Source organism: Nerophis lumbriciformis, linkage group LG25, assembly GCF_033978685.3.
Source record: "Nerophis lumbriciformis linkage group LG25, RoL_Nlum_v2.1, whole genome shotgun sequence".
Taxonomy (NCBI): domain Eukaryota; kingdom Metazoa; phylum Chordata; class Actinopteri; order Syngnathiformes; family Syngnathidae; genus Nerophis; species Nerophis lumbriciformis.
Window position 1 is genome coordinate 1,522,451 of NC_084572.2, and position 21,348 is coordinate 1,543,798.

The 21,348-nt window shown below is 35.6% G+C and overlaps 1 protein-coding gene across 2 annotated transcripts in view; it reads left to right on the forward strand.

The window, feature by feature from the left end:
* The first annotated feature begins 6,659 nt into the window (after positions 1–6,659).
* Positions 6,660–21,348, forward strand: part of tmem110l (transmembrane protein 110, like) — a 52,627-nt gene continuing 37,938 nt past the window's right edge. For both annotated transcript variants that reach the window (XR_009817667.1, XM_061983549.1), the window contains exons 1-2: positions 6,660–7,055; positions 20,970–21,018. Coding sequence is in view for 1 of the 2 variants with exons in the window: in XM_061983549.1 (XP_061839533.1) it covers positions 6,866–7,055; positions 20,970–21,018 (239 nt within the window). In the remaining variant the exon portion in view is untranslated. The remainder of the gene's footprint in view (positions 7,056–20,969; positions 21,019–21,348) is intronic.

Consider the following 21,348-nt stretch of genomic DNA (forward strand, 5'->3'; position numbering starts at 1 on the left):
TTTAAATAAAGAGTAAAAACAAGTTAAAAAAAAAAACACATTCTTCTATGTTTGTGAGTTACGTTGCTTGTTTAAATAAAGAGCAAAAACAAGTTTAAAAAAAAACAACGTATTTTTCCATGTTGTTTGTGAGTTGAGTTGCTTGTTTAAATAAAGAGTAAAAACAAGTTAAAAAAAAACCACGTATTTTCCCATGTTGTTTGTGATTTACGTTGCTTGTTTAAATAAAGAGTAAAAACAAGTTTTAAAAAAAACACATCTTTTTCCGTGTGGCTTGTTTAAATAAAGAGTAAAAACAAGTTAAAAAAACACGTATTTTTCCATGTTGTTTGTGATTTATGCTGCTTGTATAAATAAAGAGTAAAAACAAGTTTTTAAAAAAAACACATATTTTTCCGTGTTGTTTGTTTAAATAAAGAGTAAAAACAAGTTTAAAAAAAAACAAACACATATTTTTCCGTGTTGCTTGTTTAAATAAAGAGTAAAAACAAGTTTAAAAAAAACACACGTATTTTTCCATGTTGTTTGTGAGTTATGTGGCTTGTTTAAATAAAGAGTAAAAACAGGTTAAAAAAACACGTATTTTTCCATGTTATTTGTGAGTTGCTTGTTTAAATAAAGAGTAAAAACAAGTTTAAAAAAAATAAACATGTATTTGTCCGTGTTGCTTGTTTAAATAAAGAGTAAAAACCAGTTAAAAAACATGTATTTTTCCATGTTGTTTGTGATTTACGTTGCTTGTTTAAATAAAGAGTAAAAACAAGTAAAAAAAACACGTATTTTTCCATGTTGTTTGTGAGTTACGTTGCTTGTTTATGAATAAAGAGTAAAAACAAGTTTAAAAAAACACATCTTTTTCCATGTTGTTTGTGAGTTACTTTGCTTGTTTAAATAAAGAGTAAAAACAAGTTTAAAGAAAACCCGTATTTTACCATGTTGCTTGTTTAAATAAAGAGTAAAAACAAGTTTAAAGAAAACCCGTATTTTACCATGTTGCTTGTTTAAATAAAGAGTAAAAACAAGTTTAAAAAAAAACACATATTCTTCCATGTTTGTGAGTTACGTTGCTTGTTTAAATAAAGAGTAAAAACAAGTTTAAAAAAAATTACGTATTTTTCCATGTTGTTTGTGAGTTGAGTTGCTTGTTTAAATAAAGAGTAAAAACAAGTTTTAAAAAAAACATGTATTTTTCCGTGTTGCTTGTTTAAATAAAGAGTAAAAACAAGTTTTTTTTTAAAAAACACGTATTTTTCCATGTTGTTTGTGAGTTGCTTGTTTAAATAAAGAGTAAAAACTGGTTAAAAAAAACACGTATTTTTCCATGTTATTTGTGAGTTGCTTGTTTAAATAAAGAGTAAAAACAAGTTTAAAAAAAATAAACATGTATTTGTCCGTGTTGCTTGTTTAAATAAAGAGTAAAAACAAGTAAAAAGAAACACATATTTTTCCATGTTGTTTGTGAGTTAAAACAAGGAGTAAAAACAAGTTAAAAAAAATAAACACGTGTTTTTTTCGTGTTGCTTGTTTAAATAAAGAGTAAAAACAAGTTTAAAAAAACACATATTTTTCCATGTTGTTTGTTTAAATAAAGAGTAAAAACAAGTTTTAAAAAAACACATATTCTTCCATGTTTTTGAGTTACATTGCTTGTTTAAATAAAGAGTAAAAACAAGTTTAAAAAAAAAACCACGTATTTTTCCGTGTTGCTTGTTTAAATAAAGAGTAAAAACAAGTTAAAAAAAACACGTATTTTTCCATGTTGTTTGTGATTTATGTTGCTTGTTTAAATAAAGAGTAAAAACAAGTTTTTTTTTAAAAACACATATTTTTCCATGTTGTTTGTGAGTTAAAACAAGGAGTAAAAACAAGTAAAAAAAAATAAACACGTGTTTTTTTCGTGTTGCTTGTTTAAATAAAGAGTAAAAACAAGTTTAAAAAAACACATATTTTTCCATGTTGTTTATTTAAATAAAGAGTAAAAACAAGTTTTAAAAAAACACATATTCTTCCATGTTTTTGAGTTACATTGCTTGGTTAAATAAAGAGTAAAAACAAGTTTAAATTTTTTTTTATTTTTCCATGTTGTTTGTGAGTTGAGTTGCTTGTTTAAATAAAGAGTAAAAACAAGTTTAAAAAAAAACACACGTATTTTTCCGTGTTGCTTGTTTAAATAAAGAGTAAAAACAAGTTAAAAAAAACACATATTTTTCCATGTTGTTTGTGAGTTAAAACAAGGAGTAAAAACAAGTTAAAAATAAATAAACATGTTTTTTTTTGTGTTGCTTGTTTGAATAAAGAGTAAAAACAAGTTTAAAAAAACACATATTTTTCCATGTTGTTTGTTTAAATAAAGAGTAAAAACAAGTTTTAAAAAAACACATATTCTTCCATGTTTTTGAGTTACATTGCTTGTTTAAATAAAGAGTAAAAACAAGTTTTAAAAAAAAATGTATTTTTCCATGTTGTTTGTGAGTTGAGTTGCTTGTTTAAAACAAGTTTTTAAAAAAAACACATATTTTTCCGTGTTGTTTGTTTAAATAAAGAGTAAAAACAAGTTTAAAAAAAAACAAACACATATTTTTCCGTGTTGCTTGTTTAAATAAAGAGTAAAAACAAGTTTAAAAAAAACACACGTATTTTTCCATGTTGTTTGTGAGTTATGTGGCTTGTTTAAATAAAGAGTAAAAACAGGTTAAAAAAACACGTATTTTTCCATGTTATTTGTGAGTTGCTTGTTTAAATAAAGAGTAAAAACAAGTTTAAAAAAAATAAACATGTATTTGTCCGTGTTGCTTGTTTAAATAAAGAGTAAAAACCAGTTAAAAAACATGTATTTTTCCATGTTGTTTGTGATTTACGTTGCTTGTTTAAATAAAGAGTAAAAACAAGTAAAAAAAACACGTATTTTTCCATGTTGTTTGTGAGTTACGTTGCTTGTTTATGAATAAAGAGTAAAAACAAGTTTAAAAAAACACATCTTTTTCCATGTTGTTTGTGAGTTACTTTGCTTGTTTAAATAAAGAGTAAAAACAAGTTTAAAGAAAACCCGTATTTTACCATGTTGCTTGTTTAAATAAAGAGTAAAAACAAGTTTAAAGAAAACCCGTATTTTACCATGTTGCTTGTTTAAATAAAGAGTAAAAACAAGTTTAAAAAAAAACACATATTCTTCCATGTTTGTGAGTTACGTTGCTTGTTTAAATAAAGAGTAAAAACAAGTTTAAAAAAAATTACGTATTTTTCCATGTTGTTTGTGAGTTGAGTTGCTTGTTTAAATAAAGAGTAAAAACAAGTTTTAAAAAAAACATGTATTTTTCCGTGTTGCTTGTTTAAATAAAGAGTAAAAACAAGTTTTTTTTTTAAAAACACGTATTTTTCCATGTTGTTTGTGAGTTGCTTGTTTAAATAAAGAGTAAAAACTGGTTAAAAAAAACACGTATTTTTCCATGTTATTTGTGAGTTGCTTGTTTAAATAAAGAGTAAAAACAAGTTTAAAAAAAATAAACATGTATTTGTCCGTGTTGCTTGTTTAAATAAAGAGTAAAAACAAGTAAAAAGAAACACATATTTTTCCATGTTGTTTGTGAGTTAAAACAAGGAGTAAAAACAAGTTAAAAAAAATAAACACGTGTTTTTTTCGTGTTGCTTGTTTAAATAAAGAGTAAAAACAAGTTTAAAAAAACACATATTTTTCCATGTTGTTTGTTTAAATAAAGAGTAAAAACAAGTTTTAAAAAAACACATATTCTTCCATGTTTTTGAGTTACATTGCTTGTTTAAATAAAGAGTAAAAACAAGTTTAAAAAAAAAACCACGTATTTTTCCGTGTTGCTTGTTTAAATAAAGAGTAAAAACAAGTTAAAAAAAACACGTATTTTTCCATGTTGTTTGTGATTTATGTTGCTTGTTTAAATAAAGAGTAAAAACAAGTTTTTTTTTAAAAACACATATTTTTCCATGTTGTTTGTGAGTTAAAACAAGGAGTAAAAACAAGTAAAAAAAAATAAACACGTGTTTTTTTCGTGTTGCTTGTTTAAATAAAGAGTAAAAACAAGTTTAAAAAAACACATATTTTTCCATGTTGTTTATTTAAATAAAGAGTAAAAACAAGTTTTAAAAAAACACATATTCTTCCATGTTTTTGAGTTACATTGCTTGGTTAAATAAAGAGTAAAAACAAGTTTAAATTTTTTTTTATTTTTCCATGTTGTTTGTGAGTTGAGTTGCTTGTTTAAATAAAGAGTAAAAACAAGTTTAAAAAAAAACACACGTATTTTTCCGTGTTGCTTGTTTAAATAAAGAGTAAAAACAAGTTAAAAAAAACACATATTTTTCCATGTTGTTTGTGAGTTAAAACAAGGAGTAAAAACAAGTTAAAAATAAATAAACATGTGTTTTTTTTGTGTTGCTTGTTTGAATAAAGAGTAAAAACAAGTTTAAAAAAACACATATTTTTCCATGTTGTTTGTTTAAATAAAGAGTAAAAACAAGTTTTAAAAAAACACATATTCTTCCATGTTTTTGAGTTACATTGCTTGTTTAAATAAAGAGTAAAAACAAGTTTAAAAAAAAAATGTATTTTTCCATGTTGTTTGTGAGTTGAGTTGCTTGTTTAAATAAAGAGTAAAAACAAGTTTAAAAAAAAACACACGTATTTTTCCGTGTTGCTTGTTTAAATAAAGAGTAAAAACAAGTTTTAAAAAAAACACACGTATTTTTCCATGTTGTTTGTGAGTTGCTTGTTTAAATAAAGAGTAAAAACAAGTTTTTAAAAAAAAACACGTATTTTTCCATGTTGTTTGTGAGTTGCTTGTTTAAATAAAGAGTAAAAACTGGTTAAAAAAAAACACGTATTTTTCCATGTTATTTGTGAGTTGCTTGTTTAAATAAAGAGTAAAAACAAGTTTAAAAAAAATAAACATGTATTTGTCCGTGTTGCTTGTTTAAATAAAGAGTAAAAACAAGTTTAAAAAAACACATATTTTTCCATGTTGTTTGTGAGTTAAAACAAGGAGTAAAAACAAGTTTAAAAAAAATAAACACGTGTTTTTTTCGTGTTGCTTGTTTAAATAAAGAGTAAAAACAAGTTTAAAAAAACACATATTTTTCCATGTTGTTTGTTTAAATAAAGAGTAAAAACAAGTTTTAAAAAAACACATATTCTTCCATGTTTTTGATTTACATTGCTTGTTTAAATAAAGAGTAAAAACAAGTTAAAAAAAACACGTATTTTTCCGTGTGGCTTGTTTAAATAAAGAGTAAAAACAAGTTAAAAAAACACGTATTTTTCCATGTTGTTTGTGATTTATGTTGCTTGTTTAAATAAAGAGTAAAACCAAGTTTAAAAAAAAACCCACATATTTTTCCATGTTGTAAAAACAAGTTAAAAAAAACACACGTATTTTTCCGTGTTGTTTGTTTAAATAAAGAGTCAAAACAAGTAAAAAAACACACGTATTTTTCCATGTTGTTTGTGATTTACGTTGCTTGTTTAAATAAAAAGTAAAAACAAGTTTAAAAAAAATCCGTATTATTCCGTGTTGCTTGTTTAAATAAAGAGTAAAAAAACAAGTTAAAAAAATACGTATTTTTCCATGTTGTTTGTGATTTACGTTGCTTGTTTAAATAAAGAGTAAAAACAAGTTTAAAAAAAAACACATATTTTTCCGTGTGGCTTGTTTAAATAAAGAGTAAAAACAAGTTAAAAAAAACACGTATTTTTCCATGTTGTTTGTGATTTATGTTGCTTGTTTAAATAAAGAGTAAAAACAAGTTTAAAAAAAACAACCACATATTTTTCCATGTTGTTTGTGAGTTACGTTGCTTGTTTAAATAAAGAGTAAAAACAAGTTAAAAAAACACACGTATTTTTCCGTGTTGTTTGTTTAAATAAAGAGTCAAAACAAGTAAAAAAAACACGTATTTTTCCATGTTGTTTGTGATTTACGTTGCTTGTTTAAATAAAAAGTAAAAACAAGTTTTTTAAAAATCCGTATTATTCCGTGTTGCTTGTTTAAATAAAGAGTAAAAAAACAAGTTAAAAAAAACACGTATTTTTCCATGTTGTTTGTGATTTACGTTGCTTGTTTAAATAAAGAGTAAAAACAAGTTTAAAAAACCACGTATTTTTCCATGTTGTTTGTGAGTTACGTTGCTTGTTTAAATAAAGAGTAAAAACAAGTTTAAAAAAAAACACATATTTTTCCGTGTGGCTTGTTTAAATAAAGAGTAAAAACAAGTTAAAAAAACACGTATTTTTCCATGTTGTTTGTGATTTATGTTGCTTGTTTAAATAAAGAGTAAAAACAAGTTTTTAAAAAAAACACATATTTTTCCATGTTGTTTGTGATTTACGTTGCTTGTTTAAATAAAGAGTAAAAACAAGTTTAAAAAAAACAACACATATTTTTCCGTGTTGCTTGTTTAAATAAAGAGTAACTCTTTAAAAAAACACGTATTTTTCCATGCTGTTTGTGAGTTACGTTGCTTGTTTAAATAAAGAGTAAAAACAAGTTAAAAAAAAAACACGTATTTTTTCATGTTGTTTGTGATTTACGTTGCTTGTTTAATAAAGAGTAAAAACAGGTTAAAAAGATGACCGTTTCCACGTAGCTTGAAAACGTATACCTTTATTTTGACACACACAAACCGGAAGTTACGCCTCCTCTCGTCCCACAGTCTTAGTTGTTTTTCCTCGACATAAACATGATTCCGGATAAACATTCGTTTTTTTTGTTGCAAACTGAGCGCCAACTTTACACGACTTTAGATGAGCCAACATTAGTTCGAGTGAAACAGGCGTCGTTTGCTTTAAGAAAAAACCCAGCGATAAAGGGACAATAGGAGCGCGTTTGTCTGTAACGGGATGGACACGTACGGACAATTCCCCGTGAAAATGTCCCTGGCGGACATGAAAGTGGCCAACATGGAAGTGAGCAACATGAGCGACATCAACAAGGCCAACCCTCACGGCTGCGACAACGGCGCTCTGACGGACAGGTTCGGGGTTCTGATCCAGGGACTTCTGGCCATCGTCGCCTTCAGCACGCTGATGTGTGAGTGTGTCTCTCTCCCACCAACAATGATATTTTTGTTATTGTTGCGACAAATGTAACAAAAAAAATAGAAAACAATACTACTTCATTAGATTAATAGTCAATATCAGGCTGTTTTGACCATAGACATCTTATAAGTAGACGCAGCATTGGCTGCTGTGACGCGAGAAATTGGGCCGCCATCTTGAAGTGGTGATGAGGAGCCCGCGAGCAGCCTAAACCAGTGTTTTTCATGGGAAATTATGCAATTTCACCTAATTGGTCCAATTTTTTTTTGCAAATCAATAATAATTAAAGCTGCAAGCAGCATTGGTCTGGCCCGCGTATTTGCCAGGTGCTAGTCCTAAGCAGAGGTGGGTAGTAACGCGCTACATTTACTCCGTTACATCTACTTGAGTAACTTTTGGGATAAATTGTACTTCTAAGAGTAGTTTTAATGCAACATACTTTTACTTTTACTTAAGTATATTTATAGAGAAGGAACGCTACTTTTACTACGCTACTTTTATCTACATTCAGCTCGCTACTCGCTACTAATTTTTATCGATCTGTTAATGCACGCTTTGTTTGTTTTGGTCTGTCAGACAGACCTTCAAAGTGCCTGTCTTACTGGTGACGTTTCACTCCGTTCCACCAATCAGATGCAGTCACTGGTGACGTTGGACCAATCAAACAGAGCCAGGTGGTCACATGACCCGACTTAAACAAGTTGAAAAACTTATTGGGGTGTTACCATTTAGTGGTCAATTGTACGGAATATGTACTGTACTGTACAATCTAATAATAAAAGTTCCAATCAATCAATCAAAAGTGTGAAGGAAAAAAGATACTTGTTTTATTTCAACCGTACCGTCAAAAGCCTCAATACTGACCGCACATGAGGACGTTCCTGTCTTCACAATAAAAGTGCCGCGCCATCGCGCCTGCGCTTTCAAAACAAGAGTCTCCGAAAGCCAGCGTAAACAAGCTAGCAAGCCACGGAGTTTGACACCAATATATTTCTTGTAAAGTGTATAAAAACGAATATGGAAGCTGGACAAATAGGATGCCAAAAACCCACCACTTTCATGTGGTATTAGACAGAAAGGAGGAACTTTTCTTCTCCTCCATTTGAAAACGTGGACGTTATCATCACGACTGTCTGATTACAATCAACGCAAGTCATCAGAATCAGGTAATACACCAACTTATATTCTAGTCTTCATTAAAGAAAGGAATCTATATGTTAAACATGCATGTATATTCATTAAAACACCTTTAACATGTAAACAAAAACAGCAAAATAAATAAATATAAATTATATACTGTATATATATATATATATATATATATATATATATATATATATATATATATATATATATATATATATATATATATCAATGTATATCAATGTATATGTATGTATGTATATATATATATATATATATATGTATGATATGAGTGTGTATGTTACTCATCAGTTACTTAGTACTTGAGTAGTAACATACTTTTTACTTTTCCTCAAGTAAATATTTGGGTGACTACTCCTTACTTTTACTTGAGTAATAAATCTCTAAAGTAACAGTACTCTTACTTGAGTACAATTTCTGGCTACTCTACCCACCTCTGGTCCTAAGTGTCCCAATACTTTTGTCTACTTTTAGTCTGAAGTGTCCCAAGACTTTTGTCTAGTGTACCTACCTTGTCTGCATTGTGTGGGCACGCTGGTGCTTCCTGCTTTTGAGCAGCCATCTTAAAAAAACAGCAGCGCAGCAGCATCAGTGCAGCGGGTCTTTGAAGGGTCATAAAATCAAAACCGGAGCAGGTATTAAAAAGCTGTTCTATACTTTTATACACAAGGGTTCAATCTCTCTCCTGTGTTAGTTTGAAGCCTAAACGACAAACGCGCTCAGAGGAGATAAATTTTGAAGGAAGGTGACCGGTTTTTACAAAAATGTTGTTTTGAAGGGGGAATAGCAAACTTCCTGTTGATTTTTGCTGGGGGTTGTCAATTTATGAAATGTAGGTCTAAGTGAGACCTACATAGAGGTTTTTGTTTCATGTCTCTCCGACCTTCCCAGTGGGAGTTACAGGCAGTTTTGTCATTTTTTTCTTCCGAGGAGCAGTTTTTTCTCCGTTTTATTCAAAAATTGCTCTAGAGCGCAATTTTTAAATTTGGGGTTAGGTTTTTTATTAGATCGCAATTTCTGCTAGTCCTGATGTGTGTGTTCAGTTCGGTGAGTTTTGAAGCATGTTAAGAGGGTCAAATTACAGCTCAAAGAGGCAAAAGTGACTGTTTTTAGTACATTTTTGTCTTGAAGGGGGAATTGCCAACTTCCTGTTGATTTCTGCCCGAGAAAATTAATTAATGAAAAGTAGGGCTAAGTGAGCCCTACATAGAGGTTTTTTGTTTCATGTCTCTACAACATTCATACTGGGAGTTATAAGCAGTTTTCTTTCTAGGGGGCGCTAGAGCGCAATTTTGAGTTTTGGGGTTCGGTTTTTTTATTAAAAGACAATTTTCGCAGGTCCTGATGTGTGGGTCAAATATGGTGAGTTTTGAAGCATGTTAAGTGGGTCAAATAGTGCTCAAAGAGGCGGCGGAATAATAATAAAACCTTAGAAAAACAATAGGTCCTTATGTCCCATTGTAAAAGGACTCCCGTTGGGATTCCTTTTACAATGGGCCACGCGGGCCCTAATAATCTGCAAATAATGTGCCGTTGCTTAGTGTCTGTGCTGTGTAAAACTCGACAGGGTAACCACTAGGGCTGTGAATCTTTGGTTGTCCCACGATTCGATTTAATATCAATTGTTGGGGTCACGATTCGATTCAAAATCGATATTTTTTTTTCAATTCAACACGATTCTCGATTCAAAAACGATTTTTTTCCCGATTCAAAACAATTCTCTATTCATTCAATACATAGGATCTCAGCAGGATCTACCCCAGTCTGCTGACATGCAAGCAGAGTAAAAATCTTTTATAATTGTAAAGGACAATGTTTTATCAACTGATTGCAATAATATAAATTTGTTTTAACTATTAAATGACCTAAAAATATGACTTATTTTATCTTTGTGAAAATATTGGACACAGTGTGTTGTCAAGCTTATGAGATGCGATGCAAGTGTAAGCCACTGTGACACTATTGTTCATTTGTTTTTATTTTTTATAAATGTCTAATGATAATGTCAATGAGGGATTTTTAATCACTGCTATGTTGAAATTGTAACTAATATTGATACTGTTGTTGATAATATTTATTTTTGTTTCACTACTTTTGGTTTGTTCTGTGTGGTGTTTGTGTCTCCTCTCAATTGCTCTGTTTATTGCACTTCTGAGTGTTGCTGGGTCGGGTTTGGTTTTGGAATTGGATTGCACTGTTATGGTATTGCTGTTTATTGTTTTGTTGGATTGATTAATTTAAAAAAAAATTAAAATTAAAATTTAAAAAATTAAAATTAAAAAATAGATTTTTTCGCGATTCGAATTCGAATCGATTTTTCCCCACACCCCTAGTAACCACATAGTACTCCATGTCAGTATGTGGCAGCAGGTAGTTAATGTCATGTTCTGTGGTTTGGATTATGTTTTGTTTTTTTCTGGTTGTTTAAGACTCTTTTAGTTCATGTTTACGCTCCCTTGTTTGGTCACCATGGTTACTTATTAGTTTCACCTGTCATTTGTTTGGACTCACGCACCTGTTGCCAATCATGTCACTGTTATTTAAGCCGGTCATTTTCTGTTGGTCGTCCTGGCGACATTGTCATTACCATGCCCTGTTTATTCAATAGTTTATGCTTCATGCCATGCCACGTAAGTTTTGTTTTTTCACGTCACAGTAAGTGTAGTTTTGTTTCATGTCCATAGTTTTTGTCTAAGTGTTAGTTTTGTTCATAGCCAAGTTTGTTCTCTGCCTTGTGCGCGCCTTTTGTTTACACTTTTTGCTATAGTCAGAATTAAATCATTTATTTACCTGCACACCTTGTCCAGTCTGGTTCGCTTGCATTCCGGGAAAGCAACCCACGCAATCATTTGCGTCGCCATAGTCCCATGTCGTGACAGTTAATTGCTTTGTAAAAGTCGGAATGTGTCAGGTGAGACAAAGGATGGTTTGTTGTGATCCCAATGTGCAGACCACAGTGGGAGGCAGTGTGCAGGTAAAAAGGTATGTAATGCTTAAACCAAAAATGAACAAACGGGAAAGGAAAAGGCAGTGGCTATGCAAATCGAAAGTAAAACTGAACTGGCTACAAAGTAAACAGAAACAGAATGCTGGACGACAGCAAAAACTTACGGCGTCGACAAAGTACATCCGTACATGACATGACAATCAACAATGTCCACACAAAGAAGGATAGCAACAACTTAAATAACCTTGCTTTGTGTGGGGAATAGCGTAGAAAATGGATGGATGGATGGATAATATAATATACCGTATTTTCCGCACTATTAGCCGCACCTAAAAACCACAAATTTACTCAAAAGCTGACAGTGCGGCTTATAACCCGGTGCGCTTTATATATGGATTAATATTAAGATTCATTTTCATAAAGTTTAGGTCTCGCAACTACGGTAAACAGCCGCCATCTTTTTTCCCCGTAGAAGAGGAAGCGCTTCTTCTTCTACGGCAAGCAACCGCCAAGGTAAGCACCCGCCCCCATAGAACAGGAAGCGCTTCTTCTTCTACTGTAAGCAACCACCCGCCCCCGTAGAAGAAGAAGAAGGGCGCGGATATTACGTTTCATTTCCTTTGTGTGTTTACATCTGTAAAGACCACAAAATGGCTCCTACTAAGCGACAGGGATCCGGTTCATGAAAAGACGCAATCTCTCCATCCGCACACGGACTACTATTTCACAGCAACTGCCTAAAGACTTTCAAGAAAAGCTGGCTACTTTCCGTGCATATTGTAAAAACAAGATAGCTGAAAAAAAGATCCGGCCAGAGAACATTATCAACATGGACGAGGTTCCACTGACTTTTGATATTCCTGTGAACCGCACTGTGGATACAACGGGAGCACGTACGGTGAATATTCGCACCACAGGGAATGAGAAGTCATCCTTCACTGTGGTTCTAGCTTGCCATGCTAATGGCCAGAAACTTCCACCCATGGTGATATTCAAAAGGAAGACCTTGCCAAAAGAGACCTTTCCAGCCGGCGTCATCATAAAAGCTAACTCGAAGGGATGGATGGATGAAGAAAAGGTGAGCGAGTGGTTAAGGGAAGTTTACGCGAAGAGGCCGGGTGGCTTTTTTCACGCAGCTCCGTCCATGTTGATATACGACTCCATGCGCGCCCACATCACGCTGGTTTTTAATATATTATTAAAGTTTGACTGACCTATCTGACTGTTTTTTTGACATTCCTTTAGCGCAGTTAGATGCGGCTTACAACACGGGGCGGCTTATAGGTGGACAAAGTTTTGAAATATGCCGTTCATTGAAGGCGCGGCTTATAACCCAGGGCGGTTTATGGTGCGGAAAATACGGTAGTAAAATAAATTTGATGGCAAAGATATTTCTAAAACAATCTTCATTAGAGATGTCCGATAATGGCTTTTTGCCGATATCCGATATTCTGATATTGTCCAACTCTTTAATTACCAATACCGATATCAACCGATACCGATATCTACCGATATATACAGTCGTGGAATTAACACATTATTCTGCCTAATTTGGACAACCAGGTATGGTGAAGATAAGGTACTTTAAAAAATAAATAAAAATAAGATAAATAAATTAAAAATCATTTTCTTGAATAAAAAAGAAAGTAAAACAATATAAAAACAGTTACATAGAAACTAGTAATGAATGAAAATGAGTCAAATGAAGTGTTAAAGGTTAGTACTATTAGTGGAGCAGCAGCACGCACAATCATGTGTGCTTACGGACTGTATCCCTTGCAGACTGTATTGATATATATTGATATATAATGTATATTAATAACAGAAAGAAACAACCCATTTGTGTGAATGAGGAAGGTTTTTTTGGGTTGGTGCACTAATTGTAAGTGTATCTTGTGTTTTTTATGTTGATTTAATAAAAAAATACCGATAATAAAAAAAACGATACCGATAATTTCCGATATTACATTTTAACGCATTTATCGACATCTCTAATCTTCATACTTCCTCCAAACAAGCCGTTTGGAATTTTTCCCAATAAGTGAGTTTTTTTTCCATTTGTGGTCAAAATTAGGGCTGCAGCTAACGATTATTTTTCTATCGATTAATCTATAGATTATTTTTTCGATTAATCGGTTAATCTATAGATTATTTTTTCGATTAATCTATAGATTATTTTTCCTTTTACCGATTATTTTTTTTATTTAAAATGAAGAGGAAAAAATAAATGTAGGCCAGTTTTTTCAAAAGGCATGGCTTTTATTTACAAAAAAAAAAAGTATGGCCACTCAGTCAACATTGACAACAACATGACAAAATATTCTGTAACAATGTAAATTTAAAACTTTTAACATTTAACAAAATTAAAAGTAGCTTATTTGCTTTTTAATGTGCAAATATAAAAGTAAACATCCAGTGCAAATCTTAATATTCTGGAATAGTATAAGCATTTCAAAAGTAAAAGTATTGCTTATTTTGCTTTAAAATGTGCAAAAATAAAGATAAACATCCAATACAAAAAAGTGCAAAACGGAAATATTCTGTAACAAGTGTAAACATTTCAACAAAAGTAAAAGTATTGCTTATTTGCTAAAATGTGCAAAAATAAAGCTAAACATCCAATACAAAAAAGTGTACAGTGTAAACATTTCAACAAAAGTAAAAGTATTGCTTATTTTGCTTAATAACACAACAATGATAGTATGATTAAAGTGAAAGTTAATTGTTGGTTTGTACATAGTATATGTAACTGTTAATGTTGTAAAAGGTATTTGCACAACTAATTAACGTTAGCGTTTGTGACACGTCTTGTGCCGTGGGGTTCTTTCAGGACCGACAGACTGAACGCCAGACGGCTTTGTCAGGTTTACAATCTTTTAATTTTACACAGTCTTTTCTCTTCCAACTCTTTTCTCTCCTCGCTTTTCGGCTCCTCTTCCTCGCTCGCTCGGATCGCGCACCTGGGCACGATTGCGGCGTCGCTCCCGGCGCGCCCCGCCTCGTCGCTCGCTCGCCGCCGCCGCCTCTCCACAGCGTTAAAGAGGAGCGCGTCTTTGTAAACACTGAACAGGCACGCCAAACGCGCCTCTCAGAGCGAAACGGTGCTTTAGTTTATGAATTTACAACGCAGATACAAATGACACATTCATGTTTTTGTGTAATGATAACAACGTATACGCACGCGGACGATTGACTTGTTGATGGTGATGGCAAGAACGCTGTCGGGGGTTTTCTTTTCAAATGTTCGTTCATAGCCGTTGTGCTGCTATGATAGGCCATTTCCGCTCGACACAGTGTGCATACAACAACATTATTAGGCCGTTTATTGAAATACTCCCACACTTTTGACGACTTTTGGCGTGCTTTTTTCCCCTCGCTCGCATCGTCTGCTTTGCGCTCCGCCATGACAGTAGTGTGACGTAAATATGCGACGCGCCGACGCACAAAAACGGCGTCGACGTATTTACGTAACCGATGACGTCGACTACGTCGACGCGTCGTTTCAGCCTTAGTCAAAATTGAGCCAAAGTGCTTTGCACGAGGCTGCACTTTATTCATTAAGTTCCTATTCTCATGTTGTGGGGCAGACTGACTCCAACATGCAGATGCATCCTCCGCTGTTTTTAATTTTTAATACAAAGTAGTGTATTATTCAAACTTCATCTGTCAGTAGGCTCGTTATGGAAGTGCTAAAAACGACGACATAAATGGCGGCAAGAAAACGCAGTCAAAACGGCGCATTTTGAACAGACGGTCAGAAAATGGCTTGAAAACGGTTTCTAAAACATCATCTATGCAACATTTTGACTTAAGAACTATCATTACATGTTATGTAGACCACAAGGAAGTGTTTTAAAAGTCGAAACATATAATAATATTAACCCAAAAAATTATTCCAGGTTGCTGTGCTAAATAAAAACCAAAAAAACCCCACTAAAATCACACATTATAATTACAATAGCATTATTAATATTGTATGCGCAGCTTGTTTGATGACACACACATTGTGGTAAACATACGTGACTTCCTCATTTGACTTCCTGTTGTAATTTGAAGCTGCAGATGTCAAAGTTGAAGCATTCCTACTCGTGGCTCCTTCTTGTAGGAAACACTAAATGTTAAAAGAGTCATATTGGGCCAAAAATACATAACAAATCTGTCTGGAGCCGCACAAATTGAAAGCCTTATATAAGTGTTGTAATGAAGACAACACATGATGTAAGTGTCTATATTAGCTATATTAGCCTACTATCAAAATGACTTTAAAAGCCTTATATAAGTGTTGTAATGAAGACAACACATGATGTAAGTGTCTATATTCGCTAGATTAGCCTACTATCAAAATGACTTTAAAAGTCTTACATAAGTGTTATAATGAAGACAACACATGATGTAAGTGTCTATATTCGCTATATTAGCCTACTATCAAAATGACTTTAAAAGCCTTTTATAAGTGTTATAATGAAGGCAAAACATGTCCATATTAGCCAACTATCAAAATGACTTTAAATGCCTTATACAAGTGTTATAATGAAGGCAACACATGATGTAAGTGTCTATATCAGCCTACTATCAAAATGACTTTAAAAGCCTTATATAAGTGTTATAATGAAGACAACACATGATGTAAGTGTCTATATTAGCCTACTATCAAAATGACTTTAAAAGTCTTATATAAGTGTTATAATGAAGACAACACATGATGTAAGTGTCTATATTCGCTATATTAGCCTACTATCAAAATGACTTTAAAAGCCTTATATAAGTGTTATAATGAAGACAACACATGATGTAAGTGTCTATATTAGCCTACTATCAAAATGACTTTAAAAGTCTTATATAAGTGTTATAATGAAGACAACACATGATGTAAGTGTCTATATTCGCTATATTAGCCTACTATCAAAATGACTTTAAAAGCCTTATATAAGTGTTATAATGAAGACAACACATGATGTAAGTGTCTCAAAACAGCAGCTTGGAATTTGGGACATGCTCTCCCTGAGAGAGCATGAGGAGAGGTGAGGGGTAGGGGGGTAGGGGGGGGGAGTTAGTGCTGCAAGGGGTTCTGGGTATTTGTTCTGTTGTGTTTATGTTGTGTTACGGTGCGGATGTTCTCCTGAAACGTGTTTGTCATTCTTGTTTGGTGTGGGTTCACAATGTGGCGCATATTTGTAACAGTGTTAAACTTGTTTATACGGCCACCCTCAGTGTGACCTGTATGGCTGTTGACCAAGTATGCCTTGCATTCACTTGTGTGTGTGAAAAGCCGTAGATATTATGTGACTGGGCCGGCACATTTTTTAAAAGCTCCAGGGAGCGAAAGAGCCGCAGGTTGCTGAGCCGCTGTGGGCTGTAAGAGTGGATATACTGTGCAGGAACAATGATAAACAACTTGTGATTCCTGCAGCTGACTTGGAGAATGTGGGCCATGGCGAGTGCATCTGAGTGTGCTGGATACACTCAGCACTTTGTGCTTTGTGAAAGGTCAACGCACTTGCAGTGATTTCATCAAGCGGCGCCGCAGCGAGCCCAGCGCTGCACAATGGAGCCCATCGATGCACCTCCACTTAGTCGTTTATTAATAGGCGGCTCTGCGATGAGGTAGCGACTTGTCCAGGGTGTACCCTAGGGATGTCCCGATCCAGGTTTTTGCACTTCCGATCCGATACCGATATTGTTTTTGCATTTCCGATACCGATACTGACCGATACTTGCCTATCCGAGCATGTATTAGAGTTTAAAGTTATTTAGCCTACTTAGTTGTCAGAATCATGTTGAAAAGGGTTTTAGTACTCTTGATAACAACTAGCCAGCTGAATTAGGGGAGTTTGAATAATACACAATGGTTGGTAACAAGAAACTGACCTGTTTATTCAAGGATAAACACAAAATAGACAAAATGATACATGACAAACAGAAATGGCATCATTGAACTAGGGCTGGGCGATATGGCCTTTTTTTAATATTGCCATATTTTAAGGCCATATTGCGATACACGATATATACCGTATTTTCCGCACCATAAGCCGCCCCGTGTTATAAGCCGCATCTAACTGCGCTAAAGGGAATGTCAAAAAAACAGTCAGATAGGTCAGTCAAACTTTAATAATATATTAAAAACCAGCGTGATGTGGGCGTGCATGGAGTCGTATATCAACATGGACGGAGCTGCGTGAAAAAAGCCACCCGGCCTCTTCGCGTAAACTTACCTTAACCACTCGCTCATCTTTTCTTCATCCATCCATCCCTTCGAGTTAGCTTTTATGATGACGCCGGCTGGAAAGGTCTCTTTTGGCAAGGTCTTCCTTTTGAATATCACCATGGGTGGAAGTTTCTGGCCATTAGCATGGCAAGCTAGAACCACAGTGAAGGATGACTTCTCATTCCCTGTGGTGCGAATATTCACCGTACGTGCTCCCGTTGTATCCACAGTGCGGTTCACAGGAATATCAAAAGTCAGTGGAACCTCGTCCATGTTGATAATGTTCTCTGGCCGGATCTTTTTTTCAGCTATCTTGTTTTTACAATATGCACGGAAAGTAGCCAGCTTTTCTTGAAAGTCTTTAGGCAGTTGCTGTGAAATAGTAGTCCGTGTGCGGATGGAGAGATTGCGTCTTTTCATGAACCGGAAACCTGTCGCTTAGTAGGAGCCATTTTGTGGTCTTTACAGATGTAAACACACAAAGGAAATGAAACGTAATATCCGCGCGCTTCTTCTTCTTCTACGGGGGCGGGTGGTTGCTTACAGTAGAAGAAGCGCTTCCTGTTCTATGGGGGCGGGTGCTTACCTTGGCGGTTGCTTGCGTAGAAGAAGAAGCACTTCCTCTTCTACGGGGAAAAAAGATGGCGGCTGTTTACCGTAGTTGCGAGACCGAAACTTTATGAAAATGAATCTTAATATTAATCCATATATAAAGCGCACCGGGTTATAAGCCGCACTGTCAGCTTTTGAGTAAATTTGTGGTTTTTAGGTGCGGCTAATAGTGCGGAAAATACGGTATGTGGATATTTTGCCTTAGCCTTGAATGAACACTTGATGCATATAATCACAGCAGTATGATGATTCTATGTGTTTTGATTGATTGATTGAGACTTTTATTAGTAGGTTGCACAGTGAAGTACATATTCCGTACAATTGACCACTAAATGGTAACACCCCAATAAGTTTTTACACTTGTTTAAGTCGGGGTCCACTTAAATTGTTTCATGATACAGATATATACTATCAGATATATACTATCATCATAATACAGTCATCACACAAGATAATCACATTGAATTATTGACATTATTTATAATCCAGGGTGTGGAGGGTAAGTGTCAAAAAGACAGCCAAAAGAGTTTGATATGAGAATAAATCTAAAGTTAAAATATCGGGTAGAAATGCACCCATTTGCAGGAAATGTAGTCTTGATTTTCAACATTTTCTTTCAAGGCTTGCATGTCTACTAGAGATGCGCGGTTTGCGGGCACAACCGCGGAGTCCGCGGATTATCCGCGGATCGGGCGGATGAAATAAAAAAAAATTAGATTTTATCCGCGGGTCGGGTCGGGTCGGGTCGGGCGGTTGAAATAAAAAAAAATTAGATTTTAAATAGATTCAGGCGGGTGGCAGTTAAACCAATTGGTAAATATATATACATAGTTAAATGTTGTTACCCACATACGAAAAACGAGCAGGCACCTGCAGCATATGCCACAACAGAAGAAGAAAAAAAAAGAAGAGATGGACACTTTTACGGAGCGGAGAAGGGACGCCTCGCCGGGGTCCGGGACCGAGGCCCCTTCCCCCGAGAGGGCCCCACCGGGAGCCGTAGCTGAGGCGATCCGCGAGAAGGGCCCGACGCACGTCCAGGGTCACCACCGCGCCCACCGCACCGACACCCCGCCTCGTCCGCCTTCGCCGCGGCCGGCGTCACGCGCGGCAGGTAAGCAGCTTACCTGCCCGCCACCCCCGTGGCCGGGGGCTCGTAACAGTGGTCACTCCGCGCGCTCCGCCCGCGCAGCTTACCTGCCCGCCACCCCTGTTGCCGGGGGCGCGTAACAGGGGTCACTCCGCGCGCAGTGCGCTCACGAAAGGGGTGGGGCTCACCCTGGTTGATATAGACAGCAGGACGGTGGCCATGGAAATCGGAACCCGCTAAGGAGTGTGTAACAACCCACCTGCCGAATCAACTAGCCCTGAAAATGGATGGCGCTGGAACGTCGGGCCCATATACCCGGCCGTCGCCGGCAGCGAGACGCGCTTGGTGGTGCGCTCAGCGCGGCTCCCATATGATTGCGCACTGGTGTGCGTCTGGGTCGTGACAGCGTGGCACGCGAATGTCTGTGCTGCATTGGATCAGTCTCCTTTCTTTAACAGGCAAAAGCTTTATAACCTCACTAATGCCTTGCATCGTCTATATTAGATATATAACAACGGGCGGGTGCAGGCGGGTGCGGTTCTGATCAAATGTTAGATCGGGTGGATTGCGGATGGTTGACGACTTTCTGATGCGGTTGCGGATGAAATAATTGCCTATCCGCGCATCTCTAATGTCTACATTAAAACATTCTTCTTCATACTGCATTAATATATGCTACTTTTAAACTTTCATGCAGAGAAGGAAATCACAACTAAAAAAATCACTAATTATTTCATACGGTGTTGATGTGGAAATTTTTGCCTCAGCATTTTGATGGTGTGGACGTGTGGCACCGAATGGAGATAAGCGTCTCGACAGACGTCACAATATTTGAACAATGATGACGAAAACTGTTTTCTCTGTCGTGTCCGCGTGTCGAAAATTGTTATGCGCTTATTTTTTTATTATTAGATTTTGTGCGTGGCATAGATTTGCTATGCGCAGAGGACGCTTGAGCAGTGCGCAATTGCACAGGCGAGCACCATAGAGGGAGCGTTGCTCGCACGGCTGCGCTAGCATCACAGCTAACGTTAGCCATGCTGCTACCTCTCTGCTCGGGGAGGGCGTATACGTATGTGACGTATGACGTGACAGTATGTGACGTATGACGTGACAGTATGTGACGTATGACGTGACAGTATGTGACGTATGACGTGACAGTATGTGACGTATGACGTGACAGTATGTGACGTATGACGTGACAGTATGTGACGTATGACGTGACAGTATGTGACGTATGACGTGACAGTATGTGACGTATGACGTGACAGTATGTGACGTATGATGTGACAGTATGTGACGTATGATGTGACAGTATGTGACGTATGTAAGAAGGTGCACTTGCTGTCTGTGAGAGGGAGACACAGGAAAGAGTGAGAAGAGTCTGTCGTGTAATGCCAGCAGCTAAAAGCAACTGCGTGAGAATCCACAGACCTGTGCATGTGTTGAAGGTGTGCTGGAAAATGCGGAACGGAAATTAGGGAGCAGCAGAAAAGTGGAATGTATTATTTAAATCGGTGCGTTGGAAAACACGGACTGGAGTTTTTTTTAAAAACTGGATCTGGATCAGCATTTTCCCATACCTTGCCGATACGCAATTTTTGGCAAATATCGGCGGCCGATCCGATCCAAATATCGGATCGGGACATCCCTAGTGTAAACCGCCTTCCGCCCGATTGTAGCTGAGATAGGCTCCAGCGCGACCCCGAAGGGAATAAGCGGTAGAAAATGGATGGATGGATAATAGGCGTCTGGTGTTGGGAGGATTTATTTAGTTTTGTGCTGCTCGGCATCAAGAGGCATTCAGCTGGATTCCTCAAGAGGCTCGGCAGAGACATTGTTGAAAAAAACTCAATCTGTGACAACAATAACATATTTCTGTTTGCAGTGAAAAGATTCCGGGAGCCTGTGGGGATCCGGCGACCTTGGAGGATCTGGTTAGAAATGTTTATTATCTTCACTCCACATTAGGGTTGTACGGTATACCGGTGCTAGTATAGTACTACGATACTAATGAACCATATTCGGTACTATACCGCCTCTGAAAAGTACGCATTTTGGCTTAAAAACTAACGAAAAAGGTGAAGTTACAACACTGAAACGCCCTCAGGAAGAGGTGCTTTATTTTAAGACATGGCTAGATAGCGACTAAAGTCCATCCGCAGTCGCCAGTGTTTTAGCTACTTCTAAATCACTAATCCTCGTCTCCATGGCGACAAATAAAGTATTATTATCACTGCAGGACGAGGAATAGCTAAACATGCTTC